The sequence below is a fragment of the Chenopodium quinoa genome, unplaced genomic scaffold, assembly GCF_001683475.1.
Source record: "Chenopodium quinoa cultivar QQ74 unplaced genomic scaffold, ASM168347v1, whole genome shotgun sequence".
Classification (NCBI taxonomy): Eukaryota; Viridiplantae; Streptophyta; class Magnoliopsida; order Caryophyllales; family Amaranthaceae; genus Chenopodium; species Chenopodium quinoa.
In genome coordinates, this window is record NW_018744593.1 from 7,722,744 (window position 1) to 7,745,159 (window position 22,416).

At 36.7% G+C, this 22,416-nt stretch overlaps 1 protein-coding gene across 1 annotated transcript; it reads right to left on the bottom strand.

Annotated features, from left to right (window-relative positions):
- Positions 1–1,921: 1,921 nt before the first annotated feature.
- On the bottom strand, positions 1,922–7,915 carry LOC110699753 (VAN3-binding protein-like). The gene is made up of 7 exons (XM_021877271.1): positions 7,140–7,915; positions 6,112–6,222; positions 4,038–4,458; positions 3,264–3,482; positions 3,083–3,132; positions 2,711–2,768; positions 1,922–2,511 (listed from the first exon to the last, which is right to left on the bottom strand). Exons 1-7 carry the CDS (start codon positions 7,506–7,508, stop codon positions 2,294–2,296), a joined length of 1,446 nt encoding a protein of 481 aa, XP_021732963.1. The 5' UTR covers positions 7,509–7,915; the 3' UTR covers positions 1,922–2,293.
- Positions 7,916–22,416: the final 14,501 nt, after the last annotated feature.

Here is a 22,416-nt window from a genome sequence, read left to right on the forward strand (position 1 = left end):
TGGTGGTGGTGCGTGTGGTGCTGGTGGTGGTGCGTGGCTTAGGCTGGGTTTGTGGTGGCTGTAGGCTTAGGCGGGTTTAGGGTTAGGGTGGGGATTTCTTGATTTTATTTCTTCATATCTCAAAAATTCAAGCCATTTTTAAGGGATAAATATGGGTGGTACAGTGGTGGTGGTGGTTTGGACGATGGCAGCAGGGTGGTAGTTTAATTTAGAAGAGGGTCGAGCGGCAGCGGGGGTGGTTTAGAAGAGGGCGATTACGGTGGTGGTTTAGATGGGGGTGGCAGCAACGACGGTGGTCTAGATGTGGCGACGGCGACGAGTGTCGAGGGGTAGTTGAGATGAGGGCAGCAGGATCGACGGTGATGGTGGTCTCTGAAGTTTATCGTGATGGAAAAGTGTTAAGGTGGTGTCGGTGGTGGGTTTGGCAACTGATAATGTTTGATTAATTTATTTAACTTTAATTATTATGATTTAGAAGCAGAGGAAGTATGATTTTGCCCAATTTGTTGAATAATTTGTGTAGAATTCATGATTTTGTGATAAATTAGGGGTTTTGATTTGTATGATCAATTGATTAGTGGAGTTTGTTGAATTTTTATGGTGCGTGTGGTGGGTATGACTGGTGGTGTTGGACGCCGTCGCTGGCTGTCGGCAGCGGGAGGGGGAAGGTGGCTGAGCTTTTTAAGAGTGGCTGGTTTTTTATTAATATTTTTTAAACAAATAATTAAAAGATTTATTTTTAATAAATTCTTAAGAAAAAAAAATAATAAAACAAAAAATAAAATGAGTCATAGTCCCTAAACTTTTGCTTAGTCATCAAAGTCCCTCAACTTTTGGCTGACAAACACCAAAAAAGGTGGTTGAGGGACTAAAAGGGCACAAATAGTTAGAGAGGGACTAAAACGACACAAATACGATAGTTTAGGGACCGTATTTAGTCTTTATAACACAATTTATAATACACCTATAATAAGGTTATTGGCTGTCTTTTAGATACGCAGATTGATATCATGTATGCTTTACCTAAACAAATTATAGATTAAGGCGGAAAGCGACATTTCGATGGAATATTACAAATCTAATCATGATTAGCCCTACCTTAAACTATGCAATTAACGCTAATTAAAAAAATGGGTAATGGACCTTCACACCAAAAAAAAAAAAAAATAAAAAAAAAAAATAATAATAAAAAAAAAGAAAAAGTAAATGGAATCTGGCTATGTCTTTTGTCTGTTCTTTACAACAAATAATGGGATCCTTGGCTTTTCTCTTTTTTGACTGCCTCAGTCCAACTTCCTCCTTTTCCTACCTCATTACTCATTAGCCAAACAACATTCTAATTTCTTGAATCACATGGCTCACATACAAATTACGGCTATGTTTAGTTAAAATAATATTTTGTTTATTTCAGAAATTATTAGATCATACGCAATTACTTCCTCTATTTCTGCTAGATACAATAAAAATCTTTAATTAATATTATCTTCAATTATCAATAAATATTTATCGGAATAATTGAAATTTCATAATCTATTGACTGACATGTTTTCAGTAAATACCCATAAAATTATTTTTTTTTATTTCCTTAGTATATATCACAAACATTAATCAAAGTAAGTCAATTGAATAAAGCACAAAATACAAATGGAGCAAGTAAAAACTTACGGAATGAGTAGATGAGAACAATCCAATTTATTTTAATTGTATTTGTTACATTATTTATTGCCGTTTAAGTAAACATCTAATGCAATTTTCAAAAAAGTAAATATCCAACGCCAATTATCTACAATTTCTTAATAAAGTTGTTCGAAAAATTTGTATTAAGAACATGAACCTCTATAGGAATCTGGCTTATTATTTAATTAATTTTTAATTTAAAAATTATTCATAAGTTCAAGGTTTTGCTAAGTTATAAGATCAGATCAAAAAAATTCCATTGGATCATATTAGATGATTTGAACATAGCCTAAGACTATCACACTACAAAATTTTATCCACTGTAAGAAAAGAGTAAAGAAGAACCAATTACACAATGCCTTTGCTTCTTTAATTGCTACTTTTTACATTGGATAACAAACACTTTCAAAAGAAAGCCAAAAACCAACCCCCCACCATTTTTTTTTTTAAACATATGGTTAGTACCAATGTCCTAATTTTTTCCCCCTTTTACACTACCCATCTCCCCCAAAAGTCATCACCTTGCAAAAAACGTCACATTCTACAACGGCACAACCATTACGGCTTTAACCATAACGACATTCATCACAACGAGATATACTACTATACTACTACCCTAGAACCTATGTCGATTGGTGTTCTTTTCAGCAGCGAGAGAGAGAAGCCTCGAGACACCTTCTGTCCAAACTTCATATTCACGTTGGTTACGACACTCAAATTCTACAACACCACGTAAGATGGTCTTAAGTCCGAAATATCTCCTGCAGTCGCCACCCTCAAGCAAATGACGGCCTGGCCAAGCCGGCATATCTTTGATGACTTCAATCACCACATCTGCAAAGACGATCGAATATGGGAAATCAAAAAAGGAAAAAAGAGGAATCAAACTTAAAGATGTTAGGATTTCATATTTACCACCTCATTAACCATTAGCTTTCTCAGATCCCCATGAAAGGAATGAAGACTTGCAGACCCACACTAATAAAACATTTGTTCGCATTACGAAAGAGAGACAAAAGCAAATGTAACTCACTCTTTTTCTTCTTTGTTATGGTCCCAGCAACGTGCCTGCTCTTCATCTTTAGTGTAACCTACAATGAAGAAATAAAAAGGACGTTTCAAAAATTTTAGAGATCGTAATTGTAATGATGGCGGACTCATCTTTGATCGACTGTAGATTACTTTAACTTTATACTTTCAAAGGCTTTTCTTGATTAGAAAAGAAAAAAGTTATTCTTAAGATACCTTATGTATCTAATCAGACTACGAATCATAAACTAATCAACCTCATCAAACTTTTTTTTGGATCAACTATTAAGTTGTTAAATAAAATTTTCATGTTGTATAGTATAAGATTACATCAATCGCTGTCTAGGTAAGCAATCAAGTACATATATAAACTTACCTGGTTCATTCTATTGATGTAAACAGACACAATTTTCCAGTGAAGATCACCTGTACGGTAAACACGACAAAAGAAAATACTCATTAGTCAGTAGTACAACGCAAATCTCCTATTAATATGCATAAATAACAAGATTCATGAGCAACAAAGCTGTAAAACCAATCAGCAAGAATTATGATACCTTTCCGAGTACGTTTCAAAAGCTCGCAGCCCCTTGCAAGCAGCTCCCTGCTGCAGATCCCTAGGAAATTATCTTCTGGCATGATTTCACCACTATGACTCCCGCTAGAACCGTTGCTGCCATTGCTAACAGTCACCCCTTTCTCTGCTGGAAGCACAGCTGCAATGTTCCACACATCCTTTAATGCCCTCGCTTTCAGTGTAGCTGCCCCACGCAATGCTGGACAATTTGAACAATTGCAATCTCGTTAATTGAAATGATATAGCACCTTCAATAATATATCTAACATGTAACACTAATAAATGTCATCCAATGAATTAAATCATTTACACAATTCTTGTCTAAACTTTACATAATTTCTTTTCTTGTACGGAGTACTTTTTAGCACAGCTATTTTCATACAATTAGGAAGCAAGCACACACTAAAGCAATAAATCAATGAATTTTCAAAGATATCAGGTATTTTTTATTTATTATCCACCAAATTGTTGATAAAGATGGTATGAGAGTTCGGTCTATGATTTATTTATTGTGACTTTCAAAAGAAAAGCTCACACTGTGATTCCAAAGATCCTAACAAAGAAATTCATAAAAAAAGCACGTTGTCCTAAGTTTTTGAATGTCAAAAAAGAAAGTGGTGGCCTTAATGAATATTGTTATGCAAAATAAATAGTGTTCAGCTCCAATGAAATTTGCTAATTTGAAATGGGAAATAAAATTGCCTTGATGAATATATAAAGGACTTAAGCCTATTACTAATAAGTGTCAAGTTACCAGTAGCAGCCGCAGCAGTTAAAGTCATGATGTCACCAGAAGATCGAACATTAACTGCAGAGCTAACAACCGAAGCCAAATGATCCCTCTCAGCACCCATAGCTTCAGCAGCCTCTACACATTGAGCTGCCACAAGGGTAGCAGCAGATGCAACAGCCATATCAGTTCTTGCAGCCTCTTGATCCTTGCCAGTTCCTGACGATGCAGCAGATGCAGCAGCGATTGCAGCAATTGCTGCAGCAACACCTGCCACAGAGACAGCAGCATGTAGTTGTGCATTCTGTGCTCTAGTTTCTTCCTTCTTTTTCTCCCTCCTGTCCTTAAGCCACCTCCCAACAGTTTTCCCACCAGCGGCAGGGGTAACTCCAACAGGGTTGTTAGATCTGTACTGTGTATTTGCGTGATTATTAAGGCGACAGTACTGCATATGAGCCAAATAGGTTTAGGAAATGGATTAAATGCTTATACGTAGCCTTAAGGACATACATAAAATTAAAGATAAAGACAATTGTGGATTATAAAGCATTAAAAGTAAAAGTGGCTGAAACCAAAATTAACTAGAAATAAGTTAACTTTTATTAAGTTAGCACAGAAATTCTTTTTATCAGGGTTGTACTGTATTGACGGTAAAGGCTACACATACAATCGTTGTATGTCAACTCTCTGTATTGACATCAACCTAACTCTTAGTTAACAGAAGTCTAATAAATGGGTGTCATCAAGTGGGCTGTCATCTCAATAATGCATGTCTCGAGGAGATAATAAGCAAGCACTAAATTAAAAGTGGTCACAACATTCTTTTCAATTTATTGCAAGTAAATGTGAGAAGCTTACTATAGATATTGAAATTGAAATGTCAATCAATTCAAGCCCTTAAAATAATCACATATCCAAAGAGAATTAAATGACCTTGTTTCAAGAGATAGTGACTTTTTTCACATGTTCTTTCCCAATTCAATTTAACAATTTTAATTGGAGGGATCTTTGTACTCCGTATTACATCAACCTTGTGGTTGAATTACCCAAATAAATTGGGAAGAAAAATCACGTTGTTCAATAAAAAGCTCCAAGACTGAGTATAAACATCAATTGCATAACTTAAATTTATACTCACATCAATTTATGTAATTAATGATATAATCATACATTAATCGTTGTTGATTATTTATATTAATGCTACATATACGTGTCACATTTTGTTACCTACACGAGGTAGATTACCCACTTGATAAATCATGATTTTTCCCATTTTATCAAGTCGTTTTCCATGCAATAGGTAGATTACCCACTCGATAAATTATGATTTGTCCGATTTTATCAAGTCATTTTCCATGCAATAGGTAGATTACCCACTCGGTAAATCATGAACTTTCAGATTTTATCTAGTCATTTTCTATGCAATTAATGCTAGTAGTAGTACGAGTATTAATTTTCCCAAGTATATATACACAAAAAGCCTAAATCATAAGTTTCCGTAACTAACAAAAAGAGGTAGCCATTCCAGTGAAAACTTTGTATATTTCCCACACTACCTACGGTAAATCTTTTTCAAAAGGTAAAATAAAAAAGTAAAAATGGGAAACTGTTGCAATTTTAAAAATTACAGTAAAAAAAACTGACGGTTTTCCTTACTATGGATTTTGAAACAAAAGAATCATTAAGTTTCTTAGGCAAGGGTGCAAATATAAAGGCATTCTCTGATGAAGCGTCCTTAAAAATAGAAAAAATTAAAGGAAAATAAAAAAAAATAAAAAAAAATTACATAAATGAAAAAAATTTAAAAGAAAAAGGCAAAGATCACAAGAAATCGTCCTCTTCTAATTTAGTCAGTCTTGTGTTTGTAACCCACACAGACCACTAGACAGTGTAGACACACTTCTGAGCCCCCATCTATTTACTTTTTGAGCAATAGTTTTAGGAAACAAACATTTTTCACCCTCATAATAAATTGACATCATCCCTCGCAAACTCGATCCCAAACCCAATCCTGATTTACTTGGCACGTTAGATGTTACTAATTTAAATTACAGTCAGGACAATTAATTCTGAATATGAAATATGAGGAGAGACAAACCTTGACATCGTCCATTTCAGAAGGAGAAACCGGAGGACTATCAGTCAAGGAGCCATTGAGTGGGCCACTACTATGCGAGAGCCGACCAGAAGTGCGGGGAGATACCTCTTGCTGTAACACAACCAACCAACCCAATGTTATATTTTTATATTAGTGATTAATCCACTAGCACACTAGTCATCATTACAAAGTCACATATCATAAAAGAAGAAATCAATTACTAGTACTACCACTTTATTTATTAACCTTAAAACACAAGTCCTACTAGCTACAACCTCCAACCATTCCAATTTTGTAACATAATTATTAGTTCAAATTACACGATTGATTAACGTGATTATTGGGACAAATCGAGTGTAATTAAAAAACACTCCTTCGAGTAGGTACACTAGAAGAAGACAGCTTAAGATAGAAACCTAGCGCTCTTCTTTTATGCTTCTAGATTCAAATATTCCGTATTGGGAACTAAAAATTGAACAAAAAAGAAAACCCCAAATAAAATATTTCATTTTCCCACTCCAAAGGCTCCAAGCAAAAACACTGCACTTGCCAATTTAGTCAAAACAGCTGTACTACAAACAAAAATATAATTAATTTACTCAACCCACAAATTTTTATTTTTGTCAATATTATTCCGTATTATTAATTTATTGTCTTGCAAGTCAATTTCCGGAGATTTTATTAATTCACTTTATAATCAACCTTAAACTAAAAATTACAAAAATGTTTTTATCACCAAAAAAAAAAAAAAAAAAAAAAAAAAACTGAAAAGAAACTGGATTTTAATTTCGTCAGTATTATTTATTGTCTTCAATGTCTTGCAAGTCAATTTCCAGACCGAATAGAATAAAATTACAACTTATTTTTTGATCAATTTCCCTTTCAAAATCAGAAAAAAAAAAAACCTGAAATTGAACCTGAAAACAACAAGCAAGCAAACAAACAAACAACATAATCTTGTCAAAAAATATTACAAATGAAGAAAACTTTAAGAAATTATTCATAAAAGAAGAATAAAAAAACCTAACCGATTGTGACATAATGCGCTCCAAGATGAGCTGAGAAGTTTCAGAACAAGCAAAAGAGAAGGCATTTCCATTGCCAATACCACCGGAAGCCGCCGCGGCAGCTTCTTCGGCAACAACATCTTCCAAAATGGGAGTATCGCTGCCGCCAACGGTCGCACCACTACCCGAAAACCCACCAAACATAGCCTTAGAAAGCATGCCTTTAGAAGCCGGAGTTAGGGCCTTAGAAATCTCAAGAGCCGAAACACTCCAAGAACGTGAAAGAAATTCCATGGGTTCTTTCGGAGTTTCTGGTGGTTTGTATAACAAGTCGGGTTGAATTGACGGGTCGAGTCTCCATGGTTCACCGACGGCTACTCCTCTATCCATTCGCGTCGGATCGGGTTGAGGAAGTTTCTGGTGGGGTCAGAGAAAAGGAGAAGAGTGGAGGTTGAAAGAGTGTGATTTTATTTTTTGTTTGTTTGGCAGGTAATGAGGAGGGTGCGGGGGGTTTTATAGGAGGGATGAGAGAGAGAGGATGAACGTGTCAGTGTTGGAATTAAGAGGAAGGATAAGTATTTTTTGGATTTTTTATTTTAATGGATTTGTTATTTAATTGTTTTTTTATTCTTCCGTTATGTTTTATTATCGACTTCCTCGTATGTTAAATTTGTCTCTTCAACTAGTGAGTGGGGTTGAATTGTCTTGTGTAAAATGGTCCTAGTCAAATTTTTATTATTTGAGTGTGGAAATGATTTTTTTTTTTTTTTTTTACAATGTGGAAATGATTAATTGTTCTGAAAAATTATTGTTTGATTAGTGTTTCGATTTCCTTGGTTTTCTAATGTTCATCCTACTAAAAGATTAAAGGTGGAGCTAATCCTGATATGCGATGAGTCTATAACAAACACCGCATATTGTATTACTAATTTACTATGTATCACTATTAAAATTAATAAAATGTGTTATTTATTCTTTGCGCTTCTTAAAGATTATTAAATGTTATGAGTTAAGGTGGTGAACTATGTCATTGATTTTACTAGAGGTAAAAGGATCAAATTTTTTATTCAATTTTTTTTTTAACCCACAATTAGCATATGTTTGATTTATTTTACATTGCACCTTTTAAACAAATTTTTATCTAGTTTATTTTTGTAACCCTTTTATATCTAGTTTACATTTCACCTATAGTATCATGAAAGGCCTTACCTTGATATATCTTTTTAACCTTTTACCACCAAATGCATAAAAATCCTCAACATAACCCGCCCCCTAATAAGACCAGTAAAAGGGCAACATAGTCATCCATTTTCCTCCCCACACACATATTTGCTAAAAATGGTCAGACTAGGAAGAACTGCCAAAACTAAAACAATCTTTAGCCAATCTTTTAAAAATAAAACGACCTTTTGATTATTCGTTCCAAAATAAAATGACCTACGACGGACATCTGTTTAAAATAGTACATGATTAGCTGTTAACCTACTTAATAGGTAAATTGTGATACGTGTCGCAATGTGATTGATGTTGTAAAATAAGATTTATTTTCATTCAAGGCTATCAAGAAGTAATAATCAATAAGATAAGTTGATCTTATAAACAATGGAACAAATATGGTGTATCGTGATGCAAATCACTGACTTAAAAATGAAATTCCGACGCAACCGTGGTGCACAATTGTATTCGCCGGCACATTTCCTATGATTAACACACCACTTTCATACAAAGACACTTTTGGATGAGAGGTTGAAATCATATAAACTTATGCTTAAAAAGAAGAATGTGTATTGTTTAGCTGAATGGGTTTGAATGTAAACTTGTTGATTTTGATTTTCTCAACCTTCAAATATATGATGAAAAATGGGATAATCAAGAGTTTAGGAATCCAAAGAGACAAAGCCTTTAAAAGAAATAAAAACACTTGAAACATGCTATTAAGGAGGAGTTATATGGAGGATACAAAAACAAAGAATCCAAGGAGAAGAAATGAAGAGGCGTAGCCAAGTGAGTCTCGTGCCTAGCAGGCGAGTTCTCTCGCCCGATGGCAAGCCCGACAGAGAAATCTCCCGCTCGTTAGGGAGAACAAACGACCAAAATCAACTTTACTCTTGCGCTCGGTCGTATCAAAAAACACTTGTTCTTGCGCCCGGTCGAGCGAGCTTGCTCGACCGGGCGAGAGGTCAACTACCTTTCCTCTCTTTACTCCAACAATCCCCTACTAAAGTGAGGAAAGAAAAGCAACAAAGAATGAGAAGCACCATATGGGCATAAAAGGAGATGTAGTACATAAAACTTAGATATTACATTTGTAATTTGAAATCTAGGCTTAGTGTAATGGGATATGAGCTACAAGTCTAAGGGTGGACAAACCTTAAAACCCTTAGGACCCTTGATTAAGGAGTGAACGGACCTTGAAACTCCAAGATTTAGTGCACGACCCCACAACACATACATCACTCCAAGATTTTATATGAACTCCGCAAAGAGATGCACTTAATTTATAGCCAAGCACATTCATCTTAGGTCTAGTGGAAGCTCATATATGGCTAGTCATCACAACCATATAAGTGAATCACAAACACTTCTCAAAGCACTTAGTCAATGGGGTTAAAACATGTTCCTAAGAACTCAACAAATGCTACATTGTAGCCATTAACCCCCAAAAGACCATGGATTCATTAAGATCTTAATCCTCAACCTCACAACAATCATAAATTACGGTGATTCCAGTATTTTAGTGCGTTCACTCAATAATTGGATTCATTAAGAGTCAAAGGACTAAACCTCAAACGGTGGATCAATCAAGTGCGTCTCAAATAGCATCAACCTAAATGGTTTATTGTTCCATTAAGAACTCAAAAGAGCTCAACCTTAATCAAGTATTACTACACATGTCATAGGGATAGGAAAGTAATGCTTTTAATATTTCCATGTGGGCTCAAGGCCTATCCCCCTCGACATTTCTTCAAACAATCAAGGATTGTTACATGTCCTAAATTTTTCTTACCATAGTGGACAATTATTTTTGCTAGAATACTTTTCCAAATAAGGAAAACTAGCATGTTACCAACATCAACTTAATTTGCACAAATGGTTGGAAAAATATGTCACATTCACCATGATGTAAATAAAATAACAAGACAACTCAAGACTTTAAATTCCAACACTTTACTCAATTAAGTCCAATCCTTGAAAATAATATAGCTGCATTAGTGAACATGCTTCATCAACCAATCTCCAACACTTGCCTTCCGAAAATTTTTGTACAACTTTTCCTGAAAGCTAGTGTATCAATTCACAACCGTCATACCTAAAAAGATACTAAGTAAAAGATGAATCAAGTTTAAACAACGTTAGTCATTCACTATTAAATTTGTAAAATGTTACACTTCAACTATTTTACTTATATATGATATGTTAAGATAAGTTGTGATGCATGTCGCTATCATATTGCTAAATGTATTACCATACACCAACCAAGACATACTTTAAGGTCTCTTTATAGTACATAATATTCCTTCTAATACAAAGCATATTCCACTAAAATGATGACATGAACAACAAAAATCATATTAACGTAAAAATATTTCCAATCATGAAACATATATGACATTTTTTAAAAAACCAAAAACTCATAAGTATTATTATTCTCAAAATAATAAAATTAACAAATTGGAAAGATTAAGAAGTTAAAGAAAGTTATTAATTACAATTACACATGTGATTCTCAACACCACCACACTTACATTATAGAAATAACACAAAAAATATATTACCTTGAAGCAAGTAGTGAGAAGTAAACTTAATCACAAGTATTAGATTCTCACAAGGTACTAACCAAACTCTTGTACCACCTCCTAGAGGTAATAATCTCAAGTCAACTCACACTTGAACTTTCAACTCACATTTTTTTATCTTCAACAAGGAACTCCCTAATATACTCACTTAAGTCACCACTTAAAAGAATTAACAAACTTCAACCACTAGAGGGAAACTTATCATCAAGGACTAAGATCCAAAATAATTAAATCATCTAAGTGAGACCTCTATTGTTCCATTAAGACAAGAAAAACAAAGTAATCTTTACTCACAAGTTTATCCTGGAACACTTCCAGCAACACTTAGTGAATTGACATTGAAAAACTTTAGAAGAAATATTAGGAAACACACTCCATAAAAAAGATATGAAACTCTAAAAGAAAATATCTAACTTATCCTCAATATTTTATTCCAAGGTAAACAATCACTCACATCATCAATTCATTAATTTAAGGAAACACACTTAAACATAGAGATATCAAAACAATAAATCAAGGCAAACAATCAGATCAAATGATTGTCTTTAGCATAATTAGTCACTGTAAACACCTAAAAATGTCTCCCCAAAATCAAACCCGATGATGAACACCTTTTACCTCCATTATTGGCCGCGTTGAGTATTTAATCTTTGGAGTGCTTAAATCCATGTTCTATCCAATATATTTCATGAACCAATCCAATTTCTAGCTCATTTCCCTAAACCATAACCTATTTTCAACTTTTCGTTTTCACATCGCAAAACCGAGAGAAATTGATTTTATGGATATAAAATTTTGATCCAATTATTATTTTTTTTGATAGGCCTTGAAAAACGCTTTCCAACCATATATCATAAGCCCAATTCCGAGCTATAACGAAGAAGATATGAGCAAAACACTAAACTCGGCCGAAAACCGACACCCTTCCACTAAAACGGCCATATCTTAAAATCTACAAATCATTTTGACCTGAATATAATTGGTTTAGAAAGTATACTTGATACTCTTTCCAATGATATATTATATGCCTTATTATGACTTACAAATCAAAAGTTATGATTATTTTTAAAACAGGTAAAAAACTGAAATCACCGCGCAGCAGCTAAAATGTCGCGACGCGGCAAATGCTGACGTGTCACGGGGCTTATTCCCGTGACACGTGCCCTTTTTGTGTAAATCTGCACATAATATCCCCGTGTCACGGGATTTTGCACCGTGTCACGGTGCCCATTCCGTGACACGGGGATATTCCGTGTAATTTCCGCGTACTTTTTACACCGTGACACGGCATACTGCACTGTGCCACGGTGGACAATTCCATGTCACGACATGTCTTCCCGTGTCACGGTGCACATCCCGTGACACGGGATTGCTCCGTGTTTTCTCCGCGCAAATCCTAAACGCGTTTTCACTTCCCGTAACCTAATTATTTCCCGCGTCACTCATTTTTCCTCCGTGTCACGGGATCTTCCCCCGTCTGACGGTGCCTGGCACCGTGTCACGGTGTTCTTTGCCGTGACACGGTGTTATTTTGTAGGGTTTTTATCTTTTTAGGGTTCCGCGTGTTCCCTCTGCTCATTTTCCCTATAAATTAAATAGGACCCCCCTTTCTGCAGTTCGGGGCACCAATAATCATTCTCTCTCACCTTAAACCAAAAATCATTCTCTTCTCCCTCTTTAACCTAATTTCTAGCCTCCTTATTCTTTCATAATAATTCCCCTAAGCACTCCAAGGGGTCCATACTTAACCCGAGCTTCCGTCCTTAAACCAAAGCGTGAAAGGTACAAATAATTGAGGGTTTTGACCAAATCAACTCTACTTTTTATTTAATTTAATTTAATTTTCATTTACTTTATATTTTTTTATTGAAGTTACTAACAGTTTATTCATGATGTAGCAATTTAAAGGAACATGCGGAATGTGAGTAATTAATTAATTTAATTGCTCTTATTTTATTTTAATATTGCTAGTATCATGATTAGGATATTTTATATTTGATTTGACTAACGCTATTATTGTTAAATTGCTTCCAATATTAATTTTTATTCTATTATTATTATTATTGCTCACCATATTGCATGTTTAAAGGGAATATGTAATTGAAAATCACACCTAATAAGATAATTTGGACAATCGATTTAGGTTCCTTTTAATCTTGTTGTTTAATCAAGCGATCACAATATTTTAGAATTATATGTTGCATTAATATTCAACCAATTTAGCTTAATAATAGTTTGGAGCAAATTGAATATTTTATTTGTATGCTTTTGAGTTCGCATGAATCATTTTTCACTCTAAGAATCGAGTAGAGGCCAATACGGGCGAATGTGACTCCATGACTCACTTCATACCATCATCCCCGATCCTCCTTTCGTGGTTCCGAACCATATGGAGTTAGTAATCTCATGGATTATGAATGGGGTGTAACATTTACGGGTCAATCGTTGTTGCCTATCGTTGTCCCTTATTGTGGTTGCCTTTTTATGATCCGTGAACGATTTACAAGTTCCTTAAAAACTTTTTGGCGGCTCCCTACTTTATTTGTCCCAAATCGTAATGTCAATTCTCACTTCCTATGAGTGCCAAGCATATTCACCACATGCTTTAACGTAGGCGCACTTCGAGCGACGCCTACAATTTGGCGACTCCACTAGGGAGGATCCTTGGTTGTTTATCGATTTGAGTGATCGGTATTTAATTAAGATGAGTGGATGAGACTTGAAAGATTCTTGAAAATTATTCCTATGATTAATTTGGCATTGTTGCATAAGCATAGATGTTTTAAAGTCGCATTTAGGTCTATCCCGTAGGAAAATTGGAATAACTTGATTGCGTACGAAGGAATACAGGGCACTAGTCAAATTTTCTGACTGTCGTGCCACGGCAGAATCTGCCGTGACGCGGCAGTCCTAAAATCAGTCTGGTGGCTTGTTTTCTCTCCTCACAGTCAACTTCCTTTGATTTTTCTAAAAAATGTGTGTGTTCAACATGCGTCTTAGCCCCGGGAGATTTAAGCTCTATCAACCCAAAAACGCTCATGGCAATAGGGGTTCATCCGAGTTATTAAATCCACCCAAACCATGGAGTTGAGTTCGATTTCATCACGAACTCGTGAAGCCGCCCGTTGGCATACACCCTCAAGGGAGGCTGCCTTGCTAACGCGTCCAAACTCTCAACCATGGTACCCTATTGACACCAAATACACCTGACCATAGTCGAACATAGAACTTGATCTTAGGTTGCGAACTATTCTTTGCATCATTGTGCCCTACGTGTTTTATGTTTGGTTGTTTTGGTCCTAACCTTAACAATATTTCTTTGTCTATGGTGGATTATTTTATGACTAACGATTGCCAATGGACCGTACTCACTTAGTAATTAGCTCAAAATAAAATAAAAAAAATTATCGTGCCATGTCAGTGTCCACCATGCCACGGAAAAGTCCACCGTGTCACGGTGGATTTTCAACAAAAAATCTCGTGCCACGTCATCATCCACCGCGCCACGGGGATGTTTACCGTGTCACGGTGAATTTCAAAAAAAAAAAAAAAACTGGAAATGATTACCGTGTCACGACAGCTTGTACCGTGACACGATACGGTTTGCCGTGTCATGGTGATCAGGAAATAAGTCCAGTCAGCTTTTTTTTAGTCTTCTGTGTTAATTTGGTCCTCGCGTCAGTCATTTTTGTTACTGTTCACATGTCTAGCCAAACGATCATACCACGAGTCTTATAACATCACTTAATCACTCACGAGTCAATTATATTCCACACACTTTCTTTATTTTTTTTAAATCGAGTCATACACCATGTAGTTTATGATAGTATACTAGGTTAATGCACCCCCATTTCCATCATAATAAAAGATGAGTGGATCGGAGTTATTCTTACCTATTTTCAAATGACTTTTTTTTTCCTATCTTGAGCAATGTGTCAAACAATTAAATGCGGTTGTTTTATTTCACAACACTTGGTCAAAGAGCAGGGGTAGATTGGTACGGTTCGAGTCATTACTACATCAACCTCTTAGACCTAAGAGGCGTTTAAAGAGAACTCTTCCATCTCCACGTCACTCGTCACCTTCAAACTACTTTCAGTATGGCCACTAAGGAAGATATTGAGAACATTAACAAGTCAATTGAGACAATGTCTAACATGTTACAAGCACTCACTACCAGAGTCAACACAGTAAAGCAAAACAGTGTTACTGCGGCTCCAATGGACAAGATCAAAGAACAAATGAGCAAGATTTATCAGGATTTCACCTATGTAGAACAACCTCCCGCTCCTTTAGATGTGAAGGACAAACTCCCTGAAAAGTTCTCCATTGCTGATATTCCAAAGTTCAAGCCTACTGACAATCCAATATTCCACTTGAAGGCGTTCTCTGCAACCATGGCTCTCAAGGGATTGTACGTAACACTCTTCCCTACGGTGTTCCCTCTCTCCTTAGATCATGATTTCCAACAATGGTTTTATTCCCTAAATGCCAAGCGTACTGCGACTTGGCAAGATGTCACCGACAATTTCATGAATTACAAGTGTAACATTCAAACTAAAACTTTTGAACGTGAACTCTCCATTCTCAAACAAAAAGAGAATGAAGGCTTCACCGCTTATCTGAACAGGTGGAGGGATACGGCTTCACTCTTGGTAGATCCTCCCAAAGAAAGAGAGATGGTTCGCCTCTTTATTCAAAATCTGACTTTCAAGTATAGGGAACATCTCAAATTTCTTCCACTGAACACTTTCGAAGCTATATATGACATCGACATCAATATCGAGGATGAGCTAATAAAGACTGCTTGTAGTAACAATAATAACACTTGGAAAAACAAGAAGAACGACCATCCTTCTTCTCCGTCTTCTAAGCACGAAAATATTACCAACAATATAGGCGAAGTTGATCTCAATGAAGTGTTAGCTCTTGATGCTCCATTGCCCAAGAAAAAAAGAAATTACACTCATTTAGGAATGACTTATGATGCGGCCTTTGATCGCCTTTACGGTCAAGGCTTGATCACACCTATTGGGCCATTTCCAGAGCCAAAACCTGAAGAAAGCAGCGCCAAATGGAATCCCAATGCCCATTGCAAGTACCATCAAGGAAGGGGCCACACTACGGAGCAATATTGGAATTTGAAGGACGTCATTAAAGACTTAGTGGATGCAAACAAACTTCCTGTCCCTCCAGGAGGCAAGAAGTAATGAACACAAGGCGCATAACAGATCCTTTGTGCAAGATTTCATGATTTTTTTTCTTTATCATTCATCTACATTACCCCATTCATGTCTAGCATAGGTTTCCCATTTTGAATTTTTATATGTGTTTCATTCACCATTTCCATTAATAAAATAAGAAAATTTCCTTTAACTCTCGATTATAGCATTCGCTTATTCTAAAAAAAAAAAAATTAATTACCGAACTAAACCCAAGGTACACCAATGACTTGAGGCACCTTTGCAATCCTGTCATTCCCTGTTAACCGTTCAATCACATTCCATTTCTTCATCAACCATTTTGATCCTCGTCTAACGTTTGGCCTTCATTTCTTAAACCCACATTTACTTAACCCTGGGATTGGAAGATGTGTAATTGTATAACATTCAAAAAGCAAGTAAAAAAAAAAGGCAGAAAAGCAACAATAAAACAATGTCGAAAGGAAAGTGTTCCAATGTCTTTGATATGAACACGTCTCAATTAAAATGCGTCTCTCATCGAGTGCTTGGTACCGTGCCTGAGAAACATGAATGCTAAGTGAGTGATGGACCGCATGATCCGAGATTGCCCAAATTGATCTAAAAGAATGAAAAAAAAGAGCAAAAAAAATAAAGAAGAAAAAATGAAAATAAACTTGAAAAATTCAAAACAAAAAATATATGAAAGATAAAACTTGCAAAGTCTAATACACAATTGCATATCTTGGGGGCTTCTCTTGGGTCTTGAGCCTTTTACCCCTTTCTTCCTTAAACCTTCAGCTTAACCACCTTACAACCCTTGAAAGACCTCTTTGAGGTGTACATACACTTGTGCAAAGTTCGGTTAGAGCTACGTTCGGCCTGATTCCTAACGGATACGTAGGAAATCTCACATCGAGGTGCGGCCACATTCATATTCATATCCATGCATGATCGAGTCAAAGAATATCCAATGCTTACCCCTACCCATTTAGAGCTAGACTCGGGGGCTTGAACCCACATCATTAACCTACCCAGCCTAAAGAGTCATCGTCTTTGACCCTTCTCAAATCTCTTTCCATCGCCATAACCCTTGCAGCCAGCCTTAATATCACATTCACACACTTCACTCACAAATCCATATCCATATCAATCATCCTTCCCTTTAAGAGCCCTTTATCATGAAATCTTGTTTTAACACTGTGCATGTTTCATCTTATTTAAAGACAACATTCATTAGAAGAAACATTGTGTACTTGCTTAGCTTCCTGACCTGAGCAATATTCATTGTTTCATGCATCACATAATGTGCTGAGAAACATTTATATATACATGATTTTTAATCATACAAAGAATATCGTGCTTAGCTCATTGACCTAAGCAACGTTCATTATGCAATAATCACTTCATCTGTATACGTAGTTAGCTTCCAGACCTAAGTGACGTTCAAGATCGTTTCTTTACACCATATATGATGCTTAGCTCCATGACCTAAGTTCATTCATCGTGGCACATGATGTAATTGTCCTTATCCTCCTGGCCTAAGGACATGCATCATGCATACATTACTTTCAAGAAAAGCAATTCAATCCATGCGATTCATTTTGTCTTGCTCAATGAGGAAGTTCAAAACTTCTTTCCTTTTTTCGCGTCTTTTCTTTTGGGGAAGTTTAAAAAAACTTTTTCAAAATTTTCTCATCGAGGGAAGTTTGAAAATAAAAGTTCAGATTTCACATCTTTCTTTTTCGGGAGAAAGTCGGTACCCTCCACTCATGACAAAAATTGACGGAAAATTTTTGCTTCTGCATCTTCGTTTTCTTGTGTCTGCACACACACACACACACACACTCACAAGTCATACACATGTCATGTCACATCAATTCAAACTTGGTCAAGTCAGTGGTCAAGTTAATCACAATATATACGAGTTCATTGGCAAATTTATTTTTGCAGGTCTCATCTACAGCCCACGTTCGGGGACAAGCGAACCAACTGCGACCCACATCCGAGGACAAGCGGACCATCTACAGCCCACGTCCGGGGACAAGCGGACCATCTACAGCCCACGTCCAGGGACAAGCAAACCATCTACAGCCCACGTTCGGGGACAAGCAAACCATTTATAGCCCACGTTCGGGGACAAGCGAACCAACTACAGCCCACGTCCGGGGACAAGCGGACCATCTACAACCCACGTTCGGGGACAATCGAACCACCAAATTATCATCTGTCGGCTTTCCTCAAGCATGGAAAGTATTATCCGGTGGATTTCTTCAAGCATAGAAAACCGCCAAATTCCTTTGTCGGCTTTCCTCAAGTATGGAAAGCATTATCAGTGGATTTCTTCAAGCATAGAAAAACGCCAAAATCATATGTTGACTTTCCTCAAGCATGGAATGTATCATCTGGTAGATTTCTTCTAGCATAAAAAGCTACCAAACTCGTTAGTCAACTTTCCTCAGGTATGGAAAGTATTTCAAAAAAACGTCATTCGGTGGATTCCTTCAAGCATATGAAGGTACCAAACTCATTTGTCACTGATACACTGGTGTCAGCTAAGCATTCTATTCCTTTACTATTTTGTCTATGGAACCAACATTTTTCTGCAGGTATCGGCGTATACAGAGTGATTTAGGATCGCAGAACGTCTTAAATCATTCTCCGTCCCTATCAACTACTTTGACTATCATTTTCCAAACTGACGTTTCTACAAACTCAGTCAAAGTTGGGGCTTCTGTAGACACCTAAAAATGTCTCCCCAAAACCAAACCCGATGATGAACACCTTTTACCGCCATTATTGGTCGGGTTGAATATTTAATATTTGGAGTGATTAAATCCATGTTCTATCCAATATATTTCATGAACCAATCCAATTTCTAGCTCATTTCCCTAAACTATAACCTATTTTCCACTTTTCGTGTCCACATCGCAAAATCGAGAGAAAAAGACTTTATGGATATAAAATTTTAATCCAATTATTATTTGGTTAAATAGGCCTTGAAATAAGCTTTCAAACCATATATCATAATCCCAATTCCGAGCTATAACGAAGAAGATATGAGCAAAACACTAAACTCGGCCTAAAACCGACACCCTTCCACTAAAACGGCCATATCTTAAAATCTACAAATCATTTTGACCTGATTCAAATTGGGTTGGAAATTAGACTTGATGATCTTTCTAATGATATATTGTAAGCCTTATTTCGAGTTACGGATCAAATTTTTTATGATTATTTTAAAAACACGTAAAAAATTGAAATCACCGCGCATCAGCTAAAATGCCGCGACGCGGCAAATGCTGACGTGTCACGGGGCTTATTCCCCTGAAACGGTGCCCTTTTTGTGTAAATCTGCACATTATATCCCCATGTTATGGGATTTTGCACCGTGTCACGGTGCGATTTCCCGTGTCACGGTGCAATTTCCCGTGTCACGGTGCAATTTCCCGTGTCACGGTGCCCATTCCGTGACACAGGGATATTCCGTGTAATTTCCGTGTACTTTTTGCACCGTGACACGGCATACTGTACTGTGCCACGATGGACAATGTCGTGTCCTGACATCTCTTCTCGTGTCACAGTGCACATCCCGTGACACGAGATTGCTCCGTGTTTTCTCCGCGTAATCCCTAAACGCGTTTTCACTTCCCGTAACCTAATTATTTCCCGCGTCACTCATTTTTCCCATGTGTCACGGGATCTTCCCCTGTCTGACGGTGCCTGGCACCGTGTCACGGTTCTCTTTTCCATGACACGGTATTATTTTTTAGGGTTTTTATCTTTTTAGGGTTCCGCGTGTCCCCTCTGCTCATTTTCCCTATAAATAGGACCCCCCCTTTCTGTAGTTCGGGGCACCAATAATCATTCTCTTTCACCTTACACCAAAAATCATTCTCTTCTCCCTCTTTAACCTAATTTCTAGCCTCCTTATTCTTCCATGATAATTCCCCTCAGCGCTCCAAGGAGTCCATACTTAACCCGAGCTTCCGTCCTTAAACCAAGGTGTGAAAGGTACAAATAATTGAGGGTTTGGACCAAATCAACTCTAATTTTTATTTAATTTAATTTAATTTTCATTTACTTTATATTTTTTTATTGAAGTTACTAACAGTTTATTCATGATGTAGCAATTTAAAGGAACGTGCGGAATGTGAGTAATTAATTAATTTAATTGCTCTTATTTTATTTTAATATTGCTAGTATCATGATTAGGGTATTTTATATTTGATTTGACTAACGTTATTATTGTTAAATTGCTTCCAATATTATTTTTTATTCTATTATTATTATTATTGATCACCATATTGCATGTTTAAAGGGAATATGTAATTGAAAATCACGCCTAATAAGATAATTTGGACAATCGATTTAGGTTCTTTTTAATCTTGTTGTTTAATCAAGAGATCACAATATTTTAGAATTATATGTTGCATTAATATTCAACTAATTTAGCTTAATAATAGTTTGGAGCAAATTGAATATTTTATTTGTATGCTTTTGAGTTCGCATGAATCATTTTTCACTATAAGAATCTAGTAGAGGCCAATACGGGCGAATGTGACTCTATGACTCATTTCGTACCATCATCCCCGATCCTCCTTTCTTGGTTCCGAACCATATGGAGTTAGTAATCTCATGGATTATGAATGGGGTGTAACCTTCACGGGTCAATCGTTGTTGCCTATTGTTGTCCCTTATTGTGGTTGCCTTTTTATGATCCGTGAACGGTTTACAAGTTCCTTAAAAACTTGTTGGCGGCTCCCTACTTTATTTGTCCCTAATCGTAATGTCAATTCCCACTTCCTATGAGTGCCAAGCATATTCACCACATGCTTTAACGTAGGCGCACTTCGAGCGACACCTACAATTTGGCGACTCCACTAGGGAGGATTCTTGGTTGTTTATCGATTTGAGTGATCGGTATTTAATTAAGATGAGTGGATGAGACTTGAAAGATTCTTGAAAATTATTCCTATGATTAATTTGGCATTGTTGCATAAGCATAGATGTTTTAAAGTCGCATTTAGGTCTGTCCCGTAGGAAAATTGGAATAACTTGATTGCGTACGAAGGAAAACAGGGCACTAGTCAAATTTTCTAACTGCCGTGCCACGGCAGAATCTGCTGTGACGCGGCAGTCCTAATATCAGTCCGGTGGCTTGTTTTTTCTCCTCACAGTCAACTTCCTTTGATTTTTCTAAAAAATGTGTGTGTTCTACATGCGTCTTAGCCCCGGGAGATTTAAGCTCTATCAACCCAAAAACGCTCATGGCAATAGGGGTTCATCCGAGTTATTAAATCCACCCAAACCATGGAGTTGAGTTCGATTTCATCACGAACTCGCGGAGCCGCCTGTTGGCATACACCCTCAAGGGAAGCTGCCTTGCTAACGCGTCCAAACTCTCAACCATGGTACCCTATTGACACCAAATAAACCTGACCATAGTCGAACATAGAACTTGACCTTAGGTTGCGAACTATTCTTTGCATCATTGTGCCCTACGTGTTTTATGTTTGGTTTTTTTGGTCCTAACCTTAACGATCTTTCTTTGTCTATGGTGGATTATTTTATGACTAACGATTGCCAATGGACCGTACTCACTTAGTAATTAGCGCAAAATAAAAAAAAATTATCGTGCCATGTCAGTGTCCACCATGCCACGGGAAAGTCCACCGTGTCACGGCAGTTTCCACCGTGGCACGGTGGATTTCCAACAAAAAAATCTTGTGCCACGTCATCATCCACCACGCCGCGGGGATGTTTACCGTGTCACGGTGAATATCAAAAAAAAAAAAAAAACTGGAAATGATTACCGTGTCACGACAGCTTGTACCGTGACACGGTACGGTTTGTCGTGTCATGGTGATCAAGAAATAAGTCCAGTCAGCTTTTTTTTTAGTCTTCCGTGTTAATTTGGTCCTCGCGTCAGTCATTTTTGTTACTGTTCACATGTCTAGCCATACGATCATACCACGAGTCTTATAACATCACTTAATCACTCACGAGTCAATTATAGTCCACACACTTTCTTTATTTTTTTTGACTCGAGTCATACACCATGTAGTTTATGATCGTATACTAGGTTCATGCACCCCCATTTACATCATAATAAAAGATGAGTGGATCGGAGTTATTCTCACCTATTTTCAAATGACTTTTTTTTCCTATCTTGAGCAATGAGTAAAACAATTAAATGCGGTTGTTTTATTTCACAACACTTGGTCAAAGAGCAGGGGTAGATTGGTACGGTTCGAGTCATTACTACATCAACCTCTTAGACCTAAGAGGCGTTTAAAGAGAACTTTGCCATCTCCACGT

Coding starts and splice junctions, on each gene's coding strand:
- LOC110699753 (XM_021877271.1), bottom strand. CDS start 7,508: ATGGATAGAGGAGTAGCCGTCGGTGAACCATGGAGACTCGACCCGTCA. Junction 4,459..6,111: donor CTGAAATGGACGATGTCAAG/GTTTGTCTCTCC, acceptor GCTCATATGCAG/TACTGTCGCCTTAATAATCA. Junction 3,133..3,263: donor TTTGAAACGTACTCGGAAAG/GTATCATAATTC, acceptor TTTACCGTACAG/GTGATCTTCACTGGAAAATT.